Genomic DNA, 23,857 nt, shown 5'->3' on the forward strand with positions numbered 1-23,857 from the left:
CTATAAAATAGTTACTTAATGTTTTTCACATAATAACGAAAATAATAATTATAAGATATTATTTATTAGCTAATCAAATCAAAAAAGTCACACTATTAAAAAAAAGTAATAAGTACATTTCAGGAAATCATGGTCTAATCTTAAGTTAAATTAGTGAAGTCTATTTTTAATGAAGCTTGCAACCCTAACTAAATTCAATTGTTACAAGCAATACGAATATAAAAACCAAGAGTGATCGTATCCTAATGTAAACAAAAGAACTGTAGAAATTCAATTGGCTTTTGTTTATTTGAAATTGGGTCGGATTTTAGTGAACAGGGTCGGTGTAACTGCCAACGTCGCCGATTCTCTTAAATAAATATTAGCATTTGAACTGATGAATCAGAAACTCATATTGGCACGGTTATTCGTTATATTTTATGCATTTATAAATTTCATTTACACATTTACATGCATTGTTATAGGTAACAATTGTTTCATTCAACAATTGTTAAGTATGTAAGATATTGCAATTAATGTTCAATTCATCATTTGCAAGGATAATAATTAACCTGTTATTTATTATATTATTAACCATATTATTATAATTTACAACTATTTAATATAAATTTTAAATCATAATGTTACTCAAATAATTTGAGTTTTCTTTAGTGTTAATTCCGCCAATATTTGTCTTTAAACAATTCGACACAGTCTCGTGCCAGACTTTGGCGAGTCAACACGTCCTGAGGATGCCTCGTGTAGAGGCGAAACACGTTTCGAATTGTTTAATAACAAATATTGGCGGAATTAATACTAAATAAAACTCAAATCATTTGGATAATTATGGATTTACGCAAAATAACGCCTACTTCAATAAATAATGTTACTTTAAAAAAAGTCTACGTTGAGTTAACTATTAGTTCCACAGTAAGGTAAAAGACATTAGTTCAAATGAATGAAAGTGAAAACAAATTATTCTTTGACATCCCCGATACCAGAGGTCAGAAGATGTATTGCCGGCCTTTATGATCAGACTATGTACTTAGCTTCAAAATTCCTTAGTCTAATTGATTCGGGAATCCTGCACCGGCAGATTATTCTACAAAGTGTCTCTCTTTCTGTGTCTGTGTTTCAAGTTGGAGGGTTTGTACATTATATTTTATTTATGATTAATATCTCAGATTTTATAACTGACACTAAGAGTAATTAATACTTATTTTATTTTAAATAAAATTTAATTTGTATATTAATCCTAGAAGTGAGGGTTATCACTTTAAAAACATAACATATTGTTTAGTCCCGATTTAGTTATAAGGCCAGAATTATGAAATTTATCGTCATCTGAATTTTTAAGGATATCGGACTTTTTGGAACTTATATAAAAATAATTTGTTATGTTTTTAATACACAAATAAAATTATAAAAACAAAATTTTATGAACGATGCGGGACTCGAACCCACGACCTCCGGCGTTCCGTGCCGGTGCTCTAACCAACTGAGCTAACCGTTCGAGTACCGCCTCGTTATAAAATTCTGTTTGCTTTGTTCAACTCTCAGGTTGTGGCTTATCTACAGGATCTACTTTACAGTTGATAGCCTGCTCAACCCCAATATTTGACTGGAGATGTCGCCTCGTCAATCTAAACAATATGTTATGTTTTTAAAGTGATAACCCTCACTTATAGGATTAATACACAAATAAAATTTGAAAAACCAAATTTCATGAACGATGCGGGACTCGAACCCACGACCTCCGGCGTTCCGTGCCGGTGTAGTTCGAGTACCGCCTCGTTATAAAATTCTGTGTGGATTAACAGGATAATTAACAACGATATTTATTCGTACTTTTGACGCGTATATGAGACATTCACATTACCTTCAAGACGATTTACTAGAGATGTTACACAGATATCAATGCAATGTATACAAAAGTTACGTTTAATTAAATATTTGTTTATAATTTTAATACGAAGCGGTGATAACTTTAACGGAAGCCTTAACGTAAGGTTCAATTATCCAATATATATAAAAAAGCAACAATTTTTTTTTATATTGCGCGCTAACCTAACCTCTAGGTTAAAAAATCATTAAAAGCATCTACGAGTATGCTTTATTATGCTATTTTTCATCATTAAAATAGTAATAATGAGCACCACAACACAGCACCTTTACACCAATCAATTATACAGAAAAAGACAATCGTAGTTTATTTATTAATCTATACTATAATATTATAAAGCTGCAGTGTTTGTTTGTTTGTTTGTTTGAACGCGCTAATCTCTGGTACTACTGGTCCGATTTGATTGATTCTTTCAGTGTTGGGTAGTCCATTTATCGAGGAAGGCTATAGGCTATGTTTTTTTTTTTAGGGAATTAGGGATCCGTAATAAAATTGCTATTTTGTAACACAAGGTGTAAAATCGAAAACCTATTTTTGCGTGCGCTGCAAAAACTATTGACAATGGAACAAAATGATGTACAATATATATATAGGCAATATTTTATTACTTATAAAACTATCGCATGAATTATACTTTATATGGCAAAACAACGTTTGCCGGGTCAGCTAGTTAATAATAATATAAGAATATTACTTAGTGAAGCTTGTTTTGCTTACTGAAACAAAGCGACGATATGACGTCATCGACGTCAAGTCCAGAAATAATGTAACCGGGTAGTAGAATAGTTATCAATAGTGCAAAAGTTTTTTTTAAATATATAACTTAGAGCTATTGAGACCACAGTTAGTAACGAAGGTTATTTCCTGATCATAAATCACCAGTTTGTTCTAATTCAAGCTTAAATCTTCCTGATTACTGAGATATTACGTTGAAGTGCTGTATATAACTACGTTTAAAAAAACCGAAAAGTATCAAACGACTTAAAATTTAATTTAATACACCTCTTATGCAAACCTTAACTTTAATATTAACAAAATACTATTATTTATATGTGCTACGGTGTGTCGGTGTCAGGCCCAAAACAAAATAAAACTTAATATTATAAACAGTTTACTTACTGTAATTATTAAGGTTGTCTGGCCACGCGTGTCTAACCGCTTGGGTTGTTTTGTTCTAGACGAAGCTATCCAGCTGAAAGTCACGGGTGGCGAGTGTAGGTACCTACTATTACATTCAAAGCTATCAATATGTAGCACATACAAAGAATACTACTTTATTAATATTAAAGTTATAGGTTTGCATAAGAGGTGTATTAAATTAAATTTTTAGTTATTTGATACTTTTCGGTTTTTGAAGTCAGTTTTTTTAAACGTACCTAGTCGTTTTTTATTTTTTACTTTTAAATGTCTATTAATAATAATAATATTTAATCAACCTGAATGAAAACTTCTAATAAAGCCGTACACAAAAAACAAATATATCATCCAGCTAAACCTAAACTAAAAAAATTTTCGTAAGAAATGTTCATATAATGAAAACTACTGAAGCTCCTCTTTTTTGATGTCGGTTAAAAACTACCTGATATGAACATTTCCAGTGAATTATATACGAACAGTATAGGAATATTGAGTTATCCTTGCCCGAACAAACATAATATATAAGCTAATTAGCTGCATATTACAGTATCGTCACTGGCCACTGTTGCATATTAAACAGTAATCAGCAACAACATTCTGTTTTGAAAATAATTATTAGTGCGTACAAGCCCACATAATAATCAGTTACTAATTTACATCCGATACACATGCGTCTGGCATTTCCATTTATTGTGTATCATTTGTATAGTTTCAGACAATGAGCTGATAGTAATTTGTATCTGCCATTAAAACGCAGCCGAGTGTTACTCATAATTTACTTCTAGGTCACTTTTGGCATTCGCTAGACGGCTTTCAATGTTCGGTGATTAGGGATGTGAAATGTGAATTGAGAAGGTCGCTAAAAAGGGTCACACTAAATGTCCCATACTGTGACATCGAAACGATTAATGACGCCGGCCCGTTTCGCAATAGCGGAATATTTTCGACTAATGCACAAATCTAATTCAATGTTTTTTTGCGTTTCACACTGACCTCAATTCCTGCCCATTACCAATGACGTATGGGTGGTTTTATTAATGTTCCGAGGATATTTTATTTCATGTTTATGTTGCTGACAGATTATGACGTGGCTTTCAATAATTTATTTTTCATTCTTTTTATTTTAATTAGTTCTGATTTCGTTAAATGTTTTGCATAGCTACGAAACAAAAACATGTCTAAATGAAAATCTTGTCTCTTCTGAGCAGAGGGTTTCTTAAATATTTGGATTCGCTTTTAGATCTGCAATTCTATCTAAAATATTGTTCACTAGTATTTAAAATTTGATCAGTTCAGATTTAGTATGACAAAACTTATCCAATCATCATGAAGGAACTAAATCGCACACACTATTGAAGGTAATAATATGAGCTATCTAGGCTATCGATTTAGAAAACCACTAAGTAAATTACATAAGCCAACATTTGAAATCAATAATCTTAATATATATAAATTACGTGACACGTTGTTTGTCCGCAATGGACTCCTAAACTAATTAACGGATTTTAATGGGGATTACTTCATGGAGTGCAGTTTGGTCCAACTTGAGAGATAGGATAGTTTTTATTTCGATTTGGGACCCATAATTATTTTTATTTTCAATATTTGTTTTGTATGGACATATTTTTTATGAGAGAATTAAGTGACGCACGGTTTGACAGTTCCGCTGTGAAACAATTTCATTATAACAACAGGGAGCATTGTTTACGAAATAATTCTTGATTTTTTGAAATATTATCGGCAAATTCCTATAAAACAGTATTTTTTATTATCTACAGAACAACGTCTGTCGGGGCAGCTAGTATATTATAATTATTATAATGATTTTAACTTGATAGATATCTCATACAGCCTCTCATTGACTTTTGTTGCAATGACATTAAGTACCAAGAATACAAAAATATCAATATACATAAAATAAAATCAATTATAAAGTACTAGAGTCATTTTGTAAATTTCTGCGTTCTCATTTAATTTGCTACGTATTATATTTATTGTGTTCTAGGGTAGATTTCTTCGCTATTAGAGTTTCTCATTCTTTCATCGTAGAAAGCAGTTGTTCCAATCATCCTGAGGGACGTCTTAAATGGCCTCTTGGAACACATTCACCACTTCTTGAATGAATGAAAGCCTTTACTTGCAAACAATACATGACTAATTTCTCTGTCTTCCGACATAAGCCTCCTCCAGATCCTTCCATATCTGTCTATCCATAGCAGTTCTTCACCACTTCATTAGGGCTTATGAATCATTTATCCCTCAGTTTTTTTTTAATTTCGGTAAAAAAAAATGCCAAGGTATGAGGTCTAGACTGTAATCTGAGGTCTTCAAAATTTCATTCGATACCACAGCGGATTGTGAGTATGCGGTGTCGTAATGAAGATGGGCTGCGGGTTTCCTTATTTGCACCAAAACCAAAAAAAATGAGCAAATATACTTTGATTCCTATGAATACTGTAGTATAGTGTCCCGCTTTTCCGGTAAAAGAAGTAACCATTTCCCAATCATAGCTTCGACTTTTCTTAATATTTTCGTAAGCAAATCTGTAAAAGTAAAAAGCTATTCCGTCGATTGCCTTTTTCTTTCAGGTTTAATGGCCATCACACTAACTAAAACATAATCTCTTCTTGGAGAGCTCCATTTTAAAAAAAACCGGCATTGTGTTTTAAATTATAGAATAACCAATGATTATATGGAAATTACCCATGTCTTATCCACTTAATAACATTGCCCGAGAATTTTCGATTAGATTTGGTTATCATAACTCAATGAAAAAAGCATAATATCTTAAACTTACTTATATAAATTACGTGTCACCTTGTTTGTCCGAGATGGACTCCTAAACTAATGAACGGATTTTAAGAGGGATTACTTCATGGAGTGCAGTTTACTCCAACTTGGACGCAATAGGATAGTTTTAATTTCGAATTGGTACCCATAATTATTTTTATTTCCAATATTTTTTATTTCCAATATTTATTTTATATGAAAATATTTTTTATGAGACAATTAACTGACGCACGGTTTGACAGTTCTGCTGTGAAACAATTTCACTATCGGCCGTTATTAAGGATAGATTTGTCGGTAGACAAATCTAAGGGATAGATAGGTTATTGAAAACAGCCATTTAACAACAGGGAGCATGTTTTACGAAATAATTATGTTATGGAATATTAATGACAAATTCATGAAAAACACTATTTTAATTGTTATATACAAAACACGTCTGTTGAGTCAGCTGGTACCATAATAATCACTCTGAGTTTATTTAAAAATGTTTCAGTTATATTACATGATATCATACATTACGTGTATTACTGGAGTACTGGAAAGCTAACAAAAGAACGTATTGGACGGCGTTCAGTTAATAACGCTCTGCCAGACCGAAAGATCAGCACGTGAGAGCATTGAACGATCAGCTGAACATAATCCTACCCGCATTGATTAATTCTATGCAAGTACGGAGTGTTTAACGCTTAACGGCTTATAAATTTACCCGCTTATTGGTCGACCCCGCACGGAACCGCCATTTAATTCTACTCGGAACCTCTCTCTTCGATTTTGACGTCATGATTATAAAACTATATATATTTTATTAATTTTGGTGATGATATTTAGATCGAATTGCATGAATGGTGGTCGTGGCGGAACTGCAGAGGCTGCGAGAAACTCTTGGCACATTGACACTTGACACTAATAGTAAATTAATCTGTCCACGTGGCGCCTAATTCATTTGGTCTTTGATTTAGGATTTGCATAAAAGGCATTTATTTTCTCAAAATAGATTCCTATAGAATTCTTTTTGATGTCATTTCTAATATACTAGATACTACTACCACTTCGGAAACAAATGGCGCTCTGAGAGAGAAGAAGCGGAAGAAGAAACTCTCCCAGCATTATTTTCTTTTGCGCTCTTTTTTATGAAATATACAATAACGTAATGTCATTGCTTTTGCTATTAAATAATCATAATCTAGTCCCAGGCTGTCGGATCACTTAGATATTCAGCCGTGGAGTAGTAGGATTTACGACAGGGCCATAACATGCCGAAATAGATTTAAGTCCACGCTGCCGAGGCAACGGCCACAACTAGTAACAAATATAAAGTTTGAATTAAATATACAATTATAAGTATTTTTGACATTTTTCGTTTATTGTAATTCAAAAGCTATTTTACTATGTACCAATTGGCTTCCTCCGACCGAATAGGCATCCAGTTTCTTTCAATATCTGTTTAGTACTCTTTTATTAGTTCTTCTAATTTTTTTTTATCATCAGTCCATAAACTTTTGTCTTTGGCTTGATTCAATAGCTCTTTGTCGACAGATCGTTGAGCTTCTTACATAAAAAAAACTTACATAAAAGAAAACAAAATTCTAAGTTACGCCATGTATTTTTTTTTATATTTGAAAAGTCTTCATAATCATCATCAGCCGGAAGACGTCTACTGCTGCACGAAGGCCTCCCCCAAAGATATCCATGACAATCGGTCCTGCGCTGCGCTCATCCAACGTATTCCGGTAATCTTGACCAGACTGTGGTTCCATTTTTTGAGGGGCCTACCAACACTGCGTCTTCCGGTAAGAGGTCGCCTTTCGAGGACTTTTCTACCCCGTCGACTATCCGTCGAACTATGTGCCCTGCCCACTGCCAAAAAAGTCTCATATCGTCTTAAAGACACAATTCACAATAGAAACGTTAATATTTAACTGTTAATTAAAATGTGGTGAAGTCGTATTTAACACAAAAATATATCATATAATAATCCAGTTTGTAAATAACGAAAGATAGCTAATACACTTTCTGCGAGTTACAATATGCTTCTCTGACACAAATTCCACTCGGACAAACGGGGCCATCTTCCGATCACTAAACTAAGATTTACTTAGCTTTGATATTGTGACAAGATTGGAAAGTTTTTCCAATAACCTACTTGTAGCTTCGATTTTGCATTCAATTTTGCATTGTTATATTATATGACACGACTGAGCTTGTTAGTGTTACCATAATAATATTCAATTCTGGATACATAGTAGTACGAAACTGTAACTTAACATCAAAATATATGATTAAAAATTAAAGTGGAACCTTTAGTGAATCTCCAGTTAAATATGCATGTAATTTAACTCAACTCACAGACGTCACAGAGACTGAAATACAAAATCCAACCAACATATTATTGTCCAGACGTCCTCTCCCTTTCCCCTAGGGGGATTAAAAGGGAAGTTGCATGAATTTAACACCGAAAAATTACGCTAATTTTGAATCAAATGCAATGAAAACTGAAACTAAAATAATTAGTTTAAAAAAAATATCATAAATAATTAAATATATCACAAAAATGCATAATGCTATAATTTTACTCTGTGGAAAGATATTTTTTTAATAATAAGAAATGAGGTGACGCATGAACTTCATTCGATTCTTAGTGATTCCCAAAGAGGAGGTAAATACTACGTAATAAGAGGTGGGACTGCCTCTGTAAAAATTGAAATTTAGTTTAGTATGAAATGTGCAGTCATTTGACATAAGTGTGAAATAGTAGTAATTTGGCGATGAAGAAGTAAAATCCGGTTAAGTTTGATAGCGAATAGTTTCTTAAAACGTAGTTGATTTTTGCTATCTCCGTTTTTTACAAGATTACAGCCGTCATCTGTCAATCTGTCAATGACTTCACGTTTCATACAATCGAGTGAATCACTCTTTAACCGTCTTCAAAAAAGGAGGAGGTTCTCAGTTAGCTCAAAACTTTTGACCGATTATGATAATTCTTTTTTTATTTGAAAGCTGGTTGGTGCTTTCCTTGTAGTCCCATTGTAATTTAGTCGAGATCTGACAAAAACCATTAAAAGTCTTAAATTTGCTATACATACGTTTAGCAATGTGGATGATAAATTTACGAATAACTCAATATCGCGCCTACCGATTGCGATGATTCTTTTTTTATTCGAAAGGATATACTCTGAGGATATTTTGGTAAGAGTTTGGTTAGGTTCTGATAACGGAATCCACGACAAAGTAACGGAACTCTTCAATTCTTTGGAGCAAATTAACGATACTCGGCCGAATCTTTTTGATGATATCCGAATATTTAAGTCATCTTCCATAACATAATTATGGTCAAGTAATTGTCGTAGTCAAATATGTTGATGATCAATGGGACTCCTTAATAACTTACAGTAAGGGTGCTTACAGTATCTGTGGTAGAATTTCTTACTGTCTGTAATCAAATTGCAAAGCACTTACGTTCATTGCTGTATTGGAAAATTTAGTATATCTACACATATTTAGACAAATTGTTAGTGTACTTCAAATTCACTAAAAATCATAAAATAAAAACAAATTAACAAAAAAACAACCGACTTCAAAAACACTATTCCAAAACAATAGATATAATGTGCACTAAAAAGTATAAAAATACGAAATTATTTCTGTCTAATCTATATGTAATTAATTAATGTAATTCTAGTTACGATTATTGTAATTTTTGGAGTGGGTGTCATCCAATATAGGTTTGTTACTACATACATAGTTATAGGTGAGATGTGCTTGAGTCGTGAGGAGGCGAGAGGCGAGAGCGGGTCGCGGCAGAAGGACACCGATTCCAAAAATAACTATAAGTGTAACTAGAATTAGATTCATTAATTAGATGTATATAAATACGCAATTATTTTTAAACTTTTTAGTGCACATTATATCTATTGTGTTGGAATAGTATTTTGAAGTCTGTTTTTTTTTTGTTAATTTTTTTTTTATTTCTTAGAGAGTTTCGCTAGGCTGGTGATTCCCCCTGCCCATTTCTATTCGTTGATCGTCAATTTCAGGTAGGTATGAATTCTATTATATTTCTGAAACTTATTACATTTTACCAATCTGTAACTAGTCAACAAAAGAAGACAGTATTATACTTTGATGCCATTACAATAAATTCAAAAGCAAATAATATTTTAAGAAAACTTGCTAACATTTAGGAATACCTTCCGAAACGAATGAAAAAGCAATTATTACAAGAAAAACAAAGAACAATCTGGCAGTGTATAATTCAAAAGCAATTTACCAAAAAGTTCTGAATACTTTGGAGATAAGTAATCTTAACTGAACAAAATTAGTCTAGATACCATTCACAATTATTCAGCATTGTTTATGACAGACATTAACGAACTCAAATGAAGGTTTTTTTTAAATATATAATACGTAATTTTATAATATCATAATTATATAATATCCGGACGACCAAGCCTTGCTCGGATTTTTATGAATGTACATAACTTGAACAAAAAAAACCAATAGGACATCTGGATTCGAAGGGTCCATCCAGGATCTTCTGCATTCCGGATCACCCAATGTCCCATCTGACTTATCATAGTCTTGTATATAGTGGCGAAATTTACCTTTGTATTCTACTTTTATTGTAGCTGTTTCTCATTAAAACACGGATAAAGCTAGATTTTTTAAAATTGAAAGCTAGCTAGACCACCTAGCTAGATCGATTTCTCGCCCCCGAAACTTCCTGTATACTAAATTTCATTGAAATCGTAGGAGCCGTTTCCAAGATTCAGATATACATACAAGATTTGTTAGTTTAAAGGTATACAAGAACTTCCCTTTCTTGGCGCTCCTCCGTGCAGATTGGGATGTCGCTATGCCAACTTAATGGCTGTCAGGCTTGCCCTGCATGTTTCAATATGACAACTCGCTGATAATTGAATTAGCAGACGCCTCTGTTTATGGCACGATTATTCTCATATTAAACATTTTATTGCGATAAAACCTTTAGTTGCGAATTCAACTACTTGTTAAATACTACTGTTACTATAAACTTCTACAATTTTCCGCCATTTTACATATTATTTGAGCTACATATTAAATGGTCCTCGTCTAGCGTAGATCTGAACTCCATCATTATAAACTATCGACGGTTTTCGGCCGGTCTAGATAAAGCTTGCTCTAAGGGACACGCCAAATTCGAATGACTAAATTCTCCATTGAAATAGTGCATAAATCCATTGATTCGTGGCCCGACAGATTAAAGTCTTGTATTAAAGCCAAAGATAGTTTTATGAACAGAATTCTTTTTTTTTACGAATTTGCGAAGTTTTATGAAGATAAAACAAAATAAACATGTATTTTTATTTGTAGCAGAACTTATCTCCTGACTAGATGAATGGAAATGTTAGTATTGTGTGCACTTGATTTTTCCTTAACAATAAACTGTAGGTTTTAAACTTAAAAATTAATATGTTATATTTAACTTATAATATGCCCACTATAAACATATATTTACGATAAAACAAAGTAACAAAAAGTAATAATTAATTTTTAAGTTGGTGGTAATGACTACCTGAGGCAATCATCATTAATAATTTTGAAATTTCGCACGTACCAACATTTTATCTCGATATTTTAAACGTTTGGAAGATACCAAACTTCAACGTCAGTACAATAGTAAATCAAAATTTCGTGATCAATATTTAGATTGTTTTCCATCGGCCATTTTGTAATTATTAAATTAATTCTAAAAGCAAATGAGTCATATCACTTACAAACCGAATCACTGATGATTAATCGATAATATGAATTTATTTCATCGCACGAAATGAAGAGTATATTAAAATTATGTCAACTGAGTGCCACTTAATGAGTTTCCGGTTCACCGCCTAATGGATTTCATTGATATCTAACTAACAACTCCAACTACATTAACTACACTTTGATGTTATAACATTTTATTTATATTAATATCGAGTCCTTATTAGAACGTAACTTAACCGACCGCTGGGATCTTAATTGGATCAAATGCGAGCTATCGTGACCCATATATTCTCCAAAACATAGCACAAAATATCTCAGTTACTAATAACTTTCGGAGATCCGATGAGGAAATCTTGGAAGTCTATTACGACGAGATTGGATGTGTCAGAATGGTAACACTAATTAATATTATTAAACGAACCATTTCAAACTTTTGTCTAATAGACTTCTTAAAATAAAATAGTTAAGCTACTGTTTCATTATCCCTACTTTACTTCAACAGAAATAATCTATACAGAAACAAAAATTATGACCATCAGACAATTATAAACACACACGACATGCTAACTCATTTACAAGGTTTTAAATAAAAAAAAAATCACACTAACACATACTTACTTCTTTAAAAAAAGAATTTAACCAGAATTGTTACACCCAGAGCTGGTCATATTGAGCTGCCAATGGTGAGAATTAATTATGGAAAACAGACAATAACCTTTGAAGGAGTTCAGATATATATTAACCTGCCCTCAGAAATAAGAAATACCAAAACATTGACTTCTTTTAAAAGGGGTCCCTTCTTCAAAGGCTTATACTCAACAATTATGAAACGTTTCAATAACATAATATTTGGGACGTTTATGTCTTATCTATTGGACTAACATTGTATTGCATTCTGTACCTACCAAAATCTTTGTTTGTAAGTACCTACTTTAATTGTTAAAATGTTAATTTCTCATGTAAGTGACAATAGGTCTTAATGAGAATAAATTTATTTAAACCTTAAAGTAATGGAGATGATCAGTACATACTACTGCAACATACAAATGTCAGTTTGATGTCCGGATATCCCAATTAATAATTACATCTACTGTTCATATTTAAATACTATTTAATATAATTATCACTATGATTAGAAATAACTATAATAGCATAAAATATTTAGATCTTTAGTTAACTTGATTCGTGTAAGTTAATTGGCACTACAGCAGTGCCAACTAACTGTTGGTACCATCATCACGATAGACGGTCGTGCCCTATATAAGCCAGAGCGCTAAGTTCGAGTGTGCATTACTTATTGTGAATTGTGAAGGAGTAACGCTGCCCAAATTGTGATTACCTCTCCCTTCTACAAAAATGAATGTTTTACTTTAAAAACTATCAAAATTCAAACAACGCTCTTTTTATATCTGTCATAATATTTAAGCTCAGTGTACCAAATAGAATTTAAAAAATATTTTTATCATAGCTAACTTTTGAGTGTGTTATTTATTGAATACTGGCCGCTTGGTTAGTTGTCAAACGCCGTAAAATCGTTTAAAATTCATTTTACATCCATTCGTTTGTGGTTTTGTTGCAAAAGTGTTGGACTTAATACTGAATCTAACGCAAGTTTTTAACTAAGACTAAGACTAGCAAGTGGTAGAAGCTGATGTAAGTGGTGAAACTACTCCCCGTGACTATCGGTTTGGTTTTTTTTTTGGTAAAGGAGGATAAACAAGCGGGTCACCTTGTGTTAAATGATCACCGAAGCTAACATTCCCTTGCAACACCAGAGGAATCACGAGAGCGTTGCCAGCTCTTAAGGAAGGTGTTCACGCTTTTTTTGAATGTACCCATGTCGTATCGTCCCGGAATCACCGCACAAGGAAGCTCAGTCCACAGCTTGAAGACCTCAAATTTCTGTACTGCAAGCCTGATCGTAGGCTAGAATTAAGTCGAGGGAGAAGAGGCAATAAATACCCTCTATAAATATCTAAGTTTATAGTTTGCTAAAGTTTGCTGCGGTTCTTTGTATGTGGATATAAACTTAATGAATATACCAGCAAATTAGGGTTTTAGAATGTTTCTTTATTTGTACATTAAAACGTTCTTACTCAACAAACACAAAACGCGATAGCATGCTATTGCAGGTAGGTAAAGGCATCACCGTGATTTCCATCTAGCAGGAATTCTGTGCTTGGAACCCTCCCGTCGTTGTAATATGGCTTTAGGTCAATATTAAGTGGTTCTTAATGAATTCAATCAATTCAGGTTTTGAAATGATTTTGCCCTGCATTATAATGCGAGCTTTCCTCAAAACTACGAATACATCGCATTAGTTACATTTTAATGGACGAGCAAGTTTTAATCAAAATTTAACACTTTCGGGCATTTTGAATTTGGCTGGATCTCAATCCGATTACGTATTCCAATTATTCAGTATTTCACGCCGATCGACGTCTATAATTACATTCTGATAGAATTGCGTTAAATTCGCCACAGGCCCGTTATTTCCATGCAGCGAACGCTATGATTGGCCACTAATTATGTTTATAAACCTATTGTTCCTACGTATAACCGCGTAGATAATGAAATATTGCGAGCTCAGGAAATGAGAGAGAAATTTGAAAACAATGCTATTATAAGGAAGGTATATAAAGTGTTTTCAATTAAGCTTGGAATCCGTTCTGTGCGGGTTTGTAAAGGCAAGTGTGCCGAATACGTGAAAGAATCTGGGTCGGTCTTGCAGCCAGCGCAGACACTCATTAAAGTGCAACAATTTGTTCGATCATGTGTGTGTCTACTCTCCGTCGCATGTTGAACTTAATGCCTAGGATTTGTAATGGGCTTACTGAAAACATATATGGTATTAGAACTTTAGGCTACCTTTAGTCCCGTTCTACTAAAATTAGTAAAACAAAATCGATACAAGTGAGTAAAAAGTTTAGTTTAGTTTTGTTTATTTTTGTAAGTTATTTTAGTTTTTATTTAAAACTAGTTGACCCGACAGACGTTGTTCTGTATATAATAAATAAAATAATGTTTTTTATTAATTTGTCAATAATATTTCATATCATCAAGAATTATTTGGTAAAATATGCACCCTGTTGTTGTAATGAAATCGTTTCACAGCACTGTCAAACCGTGCGTCAATAAATTCTCTCATAGAAAATATGTCCATACAAAACAAATATCGGACAACGCGGGACACATCAAAGGAAAAACAAAATTGTTGTTTTAATTTAATTCCGAACAATTTCACATTTTAAACCTTCCCTGGACTTCCTCAAATAATTCAAGACCAAAATTAGCCAAATCGGTCCAGCCGTTCTCGAGTTTTATCGAGACTAACAAACAGCAATTCAATTTTATATATATAGATTGCATTGTATCTTATTATTTAATTGCATTATATTGTTTCTTAGTATTAGTTATTATGTTGTTAAAATTCAAAAATGATGTATTATTTACTTGCATGTGGTCGTTGCCTGTAAGTGCAATAACACTTAGACTTATTTAGAATTATATATAATGTAATTAGTGAGTGATTATTGTAATGGCGATGCTAATAAATAAATAAATAAAAAGTGAAGCGAACTTGTCAATGCACAAGTATCGCACAAGCCTGATATAAACTCATGACCTATTGATGAATGTCGTCCTACACAGATTGCAATATATCTAATATATAAAATTCTCGTGTCGCGGTGTTTGTAGTTAAACTCCTCCGAAACGGCTTGACCGATTCTCCGACCGGTTAAGCGTAGTCCACCCCAAATATTTTTTTCAATTTTTAGATAAATTATTTATTTTTTATTTTTTTATGATACAACTTTAAAAAATACATACAACTTCAAATTTTCACCCGTCTACAATAGACACCTATTTTTTATCTCGATTTTTATATTATTCTGTTACATCCACAGATCCGCAATAGGGTAGCGAGATGGCAATGTATATTTTTTATTTATGACTTTATATGGCAACACAACGTTTGCTGGGTCAGCTAGTTATTTATAAAAAATAAAAGTGAGGTAAAATTAAATAAGAAATGAAAGTTAGGAAAATCTCAAATGACATAGACCATAAAAAAGTGAATATTTAAATTGCCTATGATAAATAAATTATACGTTTATAACTAAAAAATTAAATTCGTTCCGCCATTTTTAAATTAAACCGCACTTTGATAGGACGATGAAAATTAACATTGCCCGGTGACTTCGCAAGGAAGATTTAGTAGCACTCACATTAATTTATTCGGTGGCAGGAAGAGAAAATTAATGTTTTCAAAGAGGCGTAAAGAGGTACCGGCTAGGATATTAAGCTTTTCATCGCACTGGCTGGAATACTCCGCGATTACACCGTGCTCGGATGTACGTTCAGCTGAACCAATCATGACCAGCAATATTTCCTTTCTATCCTTTATCCCGTAGCCTTGCAACGCAGTGAGAATACAATTTGTTTTAGTATTCTCTGGTTTTATGTCTGATTCAGAGAAAAACTTTTCAATATGCAATGCTGATGGTAATTAATACGTTCTGTCTATTAATGCTGTGTCGCTCAGGATACTTGAAAAACCCAAAAATTCTGTCACCTTGAGACATAAGATGTTAAGACTCAGTAATGCACAGTAATTTCATAAAATTTGAAAAACAACAAAATTTTAATATTATTTATAATTTATTAAATTTATTATTAATGCTAAGCTAAGTTGGTCAAGGACCGGCACGGAACGCCGGAGATCGTGGGTTCGAGTCCCGAATCGTTCATAAAATTTTGTTGTTTTTCAAATTTTATTTGTGTATTAATCCTAGAAGTGAGGGTTATCACCTTAAAAACATAACAAGTTGTTTATCTACGCCTAGCGCACTTCAGACGGAAACACAATAATGTTTACACATTACTTCACGGCAGAAATTGGCGCCGTTGTGGTACCCATAATCTAGCCGGCATCCTGTGCAAAGGAGCCTCCCACTGCTAAAATGCGACAAAAATATAATGAATGAAAATGCTGTAAATAGCGACAGATACATGTTAACGAGACATGTCCTGCTCAACAAACTATTGAATTGAATATTTCCCGATGACAGTTGTAATGTTTTTGTTTTTTTTTAAACACTTCAAGCATGCATGGTTATAAAAAATCAATTAAAATTTTGGTGCTTACAAACACAACACATAAAAATACGGCATAGTATACTTCTGACAGTAAGGCATTTCAATTATTATTACAGACTTTGATTAAGGATTGGTCTCTGCTGCGCTCCAACTAGATATGGCACTACCTAAGAACAAGACCTTTTCTTACTACGGCAACTATTAGATCCTTGTGTGCATGACATCTTGACACTCAATGGCATCTTTCAAATTTTGTAACATACGCTTTATGTTATTATTTTATATTGCAATTAACAAAATACAAAATTTACTGATGAAATGTGATTCTAGTGTTTTTCTTGTCTTGTAGTATTAATCTTACATTTATTTTTCGTTTTATTACGCAACCCGGCATTTTAATTTCAATTATTAACAAAGTGTAACAGAACATGTGGCACGTCAACGTCACACACTGTTCGAGTTTGGCTCAAGTACGCTCACTTGGGCGTTGTAATATTTTATATTTTTTTTATTAAAAGTAATCAACAGCGTACACAACAATTATTTTTACAAAATTAACCTAGGTTTTACATAAAGCCACTAAGGATTACATAAATTTTAAATTATAAAAAGAAATCATATATTAACAGAATAGACTTAAAAATGTACTATATATACTAACAAATAAAAGATTACAATAGCGCGCGCGTGTCTGTGTGTGTGTGTGCGTGTGTGGTGTGTGTGTGTGTGTGTGGTGTGTGTATGCGTGTGTGGTGTGTGTGTGTGCGTATGTGTGTGTTGCGTTACCTATTATTATTATTTTTTACGAAGATGTTTTATTATTTCTGTTTTTAACTTAATTTTTGATAAGTGAAATACGTCAAACTCAGCGTACTGTTTATTATAAATTCGTGACAGACGCGGAATTATGGAATTTTGGGCATAATTTGTATTAGGTTTGGGAACATGTAAAAGGCGCGTGTGACGCGATCTTAAAGATTGAGCGTTTAATGAAAAGGCTGACAGTAGACTAGGACAGTCGATGGAGCCACTCAAAATTGCTTGCAGAAGTAACATGTCACTTTGATTCCTTCTTTGTTCCAGTGTTTCGATACCATAGTGAGAACACGCTTCCTCATAACTGTTGAATTCTTTAAAATCTTTAAAAGTTAAGTATTTAATAAACTGTTTCTGTATGGTTTCAAGCCTTTCGATATGTATAATATATTGGGGTGTCCAGACATTACATGCGTATTCAAGAATACTCCGGACGTACGCAAAGTAAAGTGCCTTTATACATTCCAGATTACTGAAGGAACAGGTCACTCGTTTTAAGAAACATAGTTATTTGAAAGCTCTATTTGCTACATTATCAACGTGCTCATTCATTGAAAACTTAGCATCGATTTGGATACCCAGGTCTCTAACCGCAGTCACTCTGGGTATACATGTGCCATTAATTTTGAAGTTAAATTCAATTATATTTTTTTTACGAGTCAGAGTAATATGATGGCACTTTTTAACATTAACTATAATTCTGTTCCTTGCGTAGTATTCTGTCAATGCATTTAGGTCATGTTGTAGTTTATGACAATCGTCAAGTGAACGTATTTTGACAAATATTTTTGTGTCGTCAGCTAACATTAAATAATGTGCAAGGTGGAAGCAACTTCCAATATCAGATAGGTAAGCGTTATATAAAAGCGGACCTAGGATGGACCCCTGTGGTACTCCTGAGGGTATTATTACAAAGTTACTTCTAGCACTACCCGTCACAACTGCTTGCTTACGGTTCTTAATGTATGAAGTAAACCACCGAAGTAAGCTCCCATTTACGCCTAGCACGCTTAGTTTTTGCAGTAGAATTACATGATCTACTCGGTCAAATGCTTTTTCGAAATCCGTGTAGATCACATCCACTTGATATTTCTCGTCCATGCTCTGTACTACGTAATCCGTAAAAACAGCTAAATTTGTAACGGTAGAACGGTTCTTCATAAATCCGTGCTGCTCGTAGGGAATAGATCTAGTTATAATGGGGCATATGTATCTATAGAAAACTGTTTCGAATAACTTACTCATTGCGTTCAGAATCGATATGGGCCGGTAATTCTCTATTTGGGCTCTTGATCCGCTTTTATGTAGCGGTAATATAAGTGCTTCTTTCCACACATCAGGGAAACTACTGAAGATGTTAATGGAGAGATTAAATATTATGGATAGCGGTAAGGCTAAATTGTTAGCACACTTATTTAAAAAAATCGGTGGGATTCCATCACTGCCAGCTCCCTTATTAGTTTTTAAAGCTTTAAGCAATTTACGAACCTCATATGCACTTATAGTAATTTTGCAAATGGTTTCATTATGATTCAAGTTTAGAGAACTTGGTTCATCGTACGAGTTTGCTGGTTTTACAAAGATGCTCTCAAAGTATTGACTGAATCCATTACAAACTGAAGTTTCACCTGTGTAAGTACTATTACCAAGTGTAAGCTTAGTGGGGTATCCTTGTTCGCTGTTTCTAAGGGATTTAGTATAAGAGAAGAGAAGTTTAGGATCTTTACGAATGAAGCATTGCATACGCTCAGTGTAGTTTTTGTAACACCTGCTCTGTACGAGTTTTTGGCGAGCCCTGAGCATAACAAACTCGTCGTAATCACGAGGATTTTTATCTTTTTTCCATTGTCTATGCTTTTGACTATATGATTTATGATTCTTGCACTATATGAATTAGAGACTTAGAATACCACACAGGGAAATTAGTTTTATGTTTAACTTTAACTGGTATAAATTTAATTATTGTTTCGTTTAGAATGGAATGAAAAAGTATAATTGTTTCATTAATTGAATCAGCTACTAGTAATTTGTGCCAATTGATTTGTGATAAGTATTCATTAATTTTGATATAGTCCCCATTATAGAAATTGGGCCTATTGACGGGTTTCTGACGAATATTACGAATTAGTGAGTTCGAGAGATTAAATTCTAGACATGGATGATATACATCTTCTGTAACGAGGGGAGTAAGGCAGTGGTGAACTTCAAAGTCAATGTTGCTAAATAATAGATCTAAGGTGTTTCGCTTACTGTTCGAGATAGTGTTTTGTTGTTTCAAACCAGAGAGGTTACAAATATCTAAAATATTTAAAATTTAAAAAAAATATCTAAAATATCTAAAATTTTGTCCGGAGTCAGTCCACGTGACATTTGGTAAGTTAAAATCGCTACATAAAATGAAATAGTCATTGGGATGGGTTGCCAAAACTTCTGCGAGTCGAGAATAGATTGATTCGAGTCTTGTAGGTAACTGTGAGTCAGGTGGTGCATATACTAATCCGATATGGATGTTGCGGTTCCCCGAAATTTTGAGAGTTTCAGCTGGTATAGTTGCCCACAAGGATTCGACGCCAGGACAGGCCCACTCGCGTTGATGTTGGACATGCATCTTCTTAGAAGCACATAGTAGGACTCCCCCTCCCATTTTTTTAGTAGATGTTCCCTGGTTTCGGTCACAACGTAAAATGTCATATCTATTGTCACAGATCTCACTATCATAGATACCGTTAGTCAGCCATGATTCTGTTATTAAAATTATGTCATAATCGTGGTTAAGTATGTTTTGTCTAAATTCATTTGTCTTAGTGCCTAAGCCACGCACATTTTGGTATAGTATTTCTATTGTATTAGCGCCCTTGCGTGTGCAATAAGTACCAAAATATAGAAAAATTATATATGTATAATATGGACAGTAATGTAAGTAAGTTAAGATAAGCTAAATTGTACGGATACTTAAGGTAACATTTGCTTGATGTTCGAAACGGAATAATTTTGATGTTTCTTTTAAAAGTAGAATGGGTGTGGTAACAATATTGTTTAATGTCTGATTTGTGAAGTTGGGTGCGAGTTAAAAAAGAAATATATTTTGTGTAAGAGATAATAAAGTGTGTATGTGTTAATTTATGAATGTAAGTGTTAGTGTATTGAGTGTGATTAAGTAGGAGTTTATTATGTTGTGGAATTTTACAAAAAACGCTAGTAATCTTGAGCAACAAGAAAATACAAATAACCAAATTAACTGTAAAAAGATAACTCAAAAATAGTTTAACGCACAGAGTCACTTTATCTTGGCTAAATCCTTTTCGAGACGAATGTAAAGGGCCGGCGATTCTTCGTTTTTTCTTAAAAAAATGTGACAATTCCTAACCCAAACAAACTTGTACGCTTTCTCCTTTGCTAAATTTTTAGTTGTTTTTAATAACTGTTTGTTTTCAGGGGTTAGGTGCTCGTTTACGAAAAATTTTTTCTCAGTTCCACCGATGCCTATATCTCTGGTGCAGATGCCCTTTTTGTTTTTCAGGCAAGAGAGTATTTTATCTTTGTAAAGACGGTCCGCTCGCTTGGCTACAATGGGTTTAGGTCTACCAGCTATGGCTTTCTGAGGCTGGACGCGATGTGCAAAGTCAATACCCCCACGGTTAAGCACCACGCCAGCGTATTCAGCAATTTTCAGTACTAAGTCGACAGGCGATTCACTACTGGTTTGTGGCAACCCTACAATTTCCAGGTTATTCATTCTCGCCTGTTGCTGCTGTCTACAAAACTGTGAACGCAGTTCCAATAGTTGATCCTCCGACACGCTGATACGTTCCTGCAGTGTACGTACGTCACTCTTAAGATGGTCGTTTTCGTCCTGAAGTTGACTATAGGAATTCTGCAACTGAGACATTTGGGAAGATAAGGAAGCTATTTCATTTTTTAATTCGGTGAAGATAGCTTTTAATTCTTCAACAATTTCATATTTAATCGACTGCAGCTTGGCGTCTAGAATGTTTTCCAAACGATTAATTATTAGGTTTGCATTCTTATCTATCGTGGCTGCAGGGACATCGCATACAGACACTGCGATGTCGGAATTGGCGGCTACAGTTCGCGCAGTTTTGTTTATTTTTTCTACTCGTACTGGTGTGTTACTGTTATCTCCACCTTTTCGCTCATTTGCCACGCATTTAGGGCACTTCCACTGCGTTCGTGCGGATGTTGAGTCGCCAGTAAATCGTACACATTCAGAGTGGTATATGTGGTTACAATTGATACATTTTATGCGTTTCATCGTCACACTAATGTGTGCTTGGCACGCTTCACAAGTTGCAACCATTGCAAATTTCGTTCACAATTATTTCCAAAGAAATATAAATTGAAGAAAAAAATGTGCAACGCGCGGCGAGATTCGAACCAGGTTCCGCGTTGAGCTAGTCGTTGTAGTTACCAACCGGCCGCGGAACGTATTACTATAGCGACGAATTAATAGAGGCGTATTAAGTTTTGAGCAATATTGAGCAGCATTAGCAGATTATTTTATAGGTACCCACATTTATTTATTAATGCTACCAAATTCGTCACTGGACCGTGAAGTTTTTACACTGATTTTAGTACTTTTTCAAGATACTTTGATCAAAAAACACTGATCACCACACTATTTAAATGGTTAACTTTGAGCACTTAACACTTTTAATGTAATTATAGCAGTAAGTTCGTTGATTTAAAATTTTAAATACAGGACCTATCGATATACGTCTACTCTGTTAAATGTCAGAATTAATTTTAAAAATAATAGTAGTACGCCTGCGTTATCTAGTTAGAGCGCAGCGGATACCAATGCTTAATCTATGATTACAACATTATGATGTACGGTATTTTGCTATGGGATCATGCTGCTTATATTAATAGTTTTTATATCTCAGCGTGGCTATAGATAGTCGTACAAAGGAAATATAAAAGAAATAGTTATTATAACTGTTCGTTGTGAGGATGTTTATGAAAATTTAATAAACCTACTTCCACTAAAATCGTCTCAATTTAACTTAAATAGTGATTTATCATTCCTTTAACTCTTGCGTCAGTATAACTAATTATATTAGGCTGCATAATACACAAAACAGCTTTAAAGGCAATAATATACACTTATGGCCGGAGTTCAAGCGCTGGTAAGCAAGAGGTAATTAATGTTTTTATTTAAAGAGGTCATAAATGAATACTAGGAGAGTTTTTTGAGCCGTTTCTTCTCCTTCTCAGCGCGCCATTTGTTTCCAATGCAGTAGTATTGATATAATTGACATGAAAAAGTATTCTAGCGGAATTTATTTATAGAAAATAAAAACGTTTTATGCCTTTTTATGACCTTAACCTTTAGGGTGCAGCAAAATATATTCTTGGGTTGAGACGATACTATTTAAATGATCCTAATTTCATTATAATGTTTTACACAAATAAAATTTGAAAAACAAAATCTTGCGAACGATGCGATACTCGAACGGTTAGCTCAGTTGAGCTAACCGTTAACCGAGTACCGCATCCGAGTAACCAACTGGTTAGAGCACCGGCACGGAACGCCGGAGGTCGTGGCTTCGAATCCCGCATCGTTCATAAAATTTTGTTTTTCAAATTTTATTTGTGTATTAATCCTAGAAGTGAGGGTTATCACTTTAAAAACATAACATATTGTTTGTAATGTTTTAGTTGACACGGTGTAGGCATATTGCTTATAAATTCATTTATAAATGTGATTTCATGAATTATACAGCGTATAAATTTAAAATAATTTTCATCATTTCTATCTCTATACAGACACCAAAATATACACCATTGTTCATTTGAAAGAACTGTCTGAATACAAACTACAGCGAAATGTTTTCGTCACCATTAAAATAAGTTTTAATTATCATAGTCCGAACGAGAGTGACACTGCAACAAAGAGCGTAATTCTTCAATCTTACCGGCCATAATTGTGAGAAGTGCAAACGTTGAAACCAGAGGCAGCCCTCCCGTCTCCATGGCAACAGCTCGCGTTCGCCTCGGTGCCTCTACAGTCATAATGTCAACAGACATTTGATTTCCAACCCACTCTGTCTCACATTTCTCTCCTTTTAATACCGTAATACTCTCCGTCAAATTAAATTTTTATTCTCTCGCTTATGTTTACATAGCAGATATAGCTGTGTTTTAGTTATTGTTTCGTTATTATCTTCATTCTTGCGTTGTATCTGAAACAAGGAAAAGATTATATTAGTTTTTTATTGCCTGATCAGCTGATGGATTTGAAGACTATAATATGTAAGATTGAGGCTTTATTTGAATTGATATTTTTATGGACGATATCATTATGACGCTTTTTCGAATATTGTTGATAGTGAAGATTAAGCTTTCAAATTAATTTCAATAAATACAGCT

At 33.6% G+C, this 23,857-nt stretch overlaps 1 protein-coding gene across 1 annotated transcript in view; it reads right to left on the reverse strand.

Annotated features, from left to right (window-relative positions):
• LOC126965789 (lachesin-like) overlaps window positions 1-23,857 on the reverse strand; it is a 126,351-nt gene that overhangs the window by 70,460 nt on the left and 32,034 nt on the right. The window contains exon 2 of the mRNA XM_050809557.1: window positions 23,404-23,670. Within this exon, the coding sequence (XP_050665514.1) occupies window positions 23,404-23,515 (112 nt within the window). The 5' untranslated portion in view covers window positions 23,516-23,670. The remainder of the gene's footprint in view (window positions 1-23,403; window positions 23,671-23,857) is intronic.

This window comes from Leptidea sinapis, chromosome 8, assembly GCF_905404315.1.
Source record: "Leptidea sinapis chromosome 8, ilLepSina1.1, whole genome shotgun sequence".
Taxonomy (NCBI): Eukaryota; Metazoa; Arthropoda; class Insecta; order Lepidoptera; family Pieridae; genus Leptidea; species Leptidea sinapis.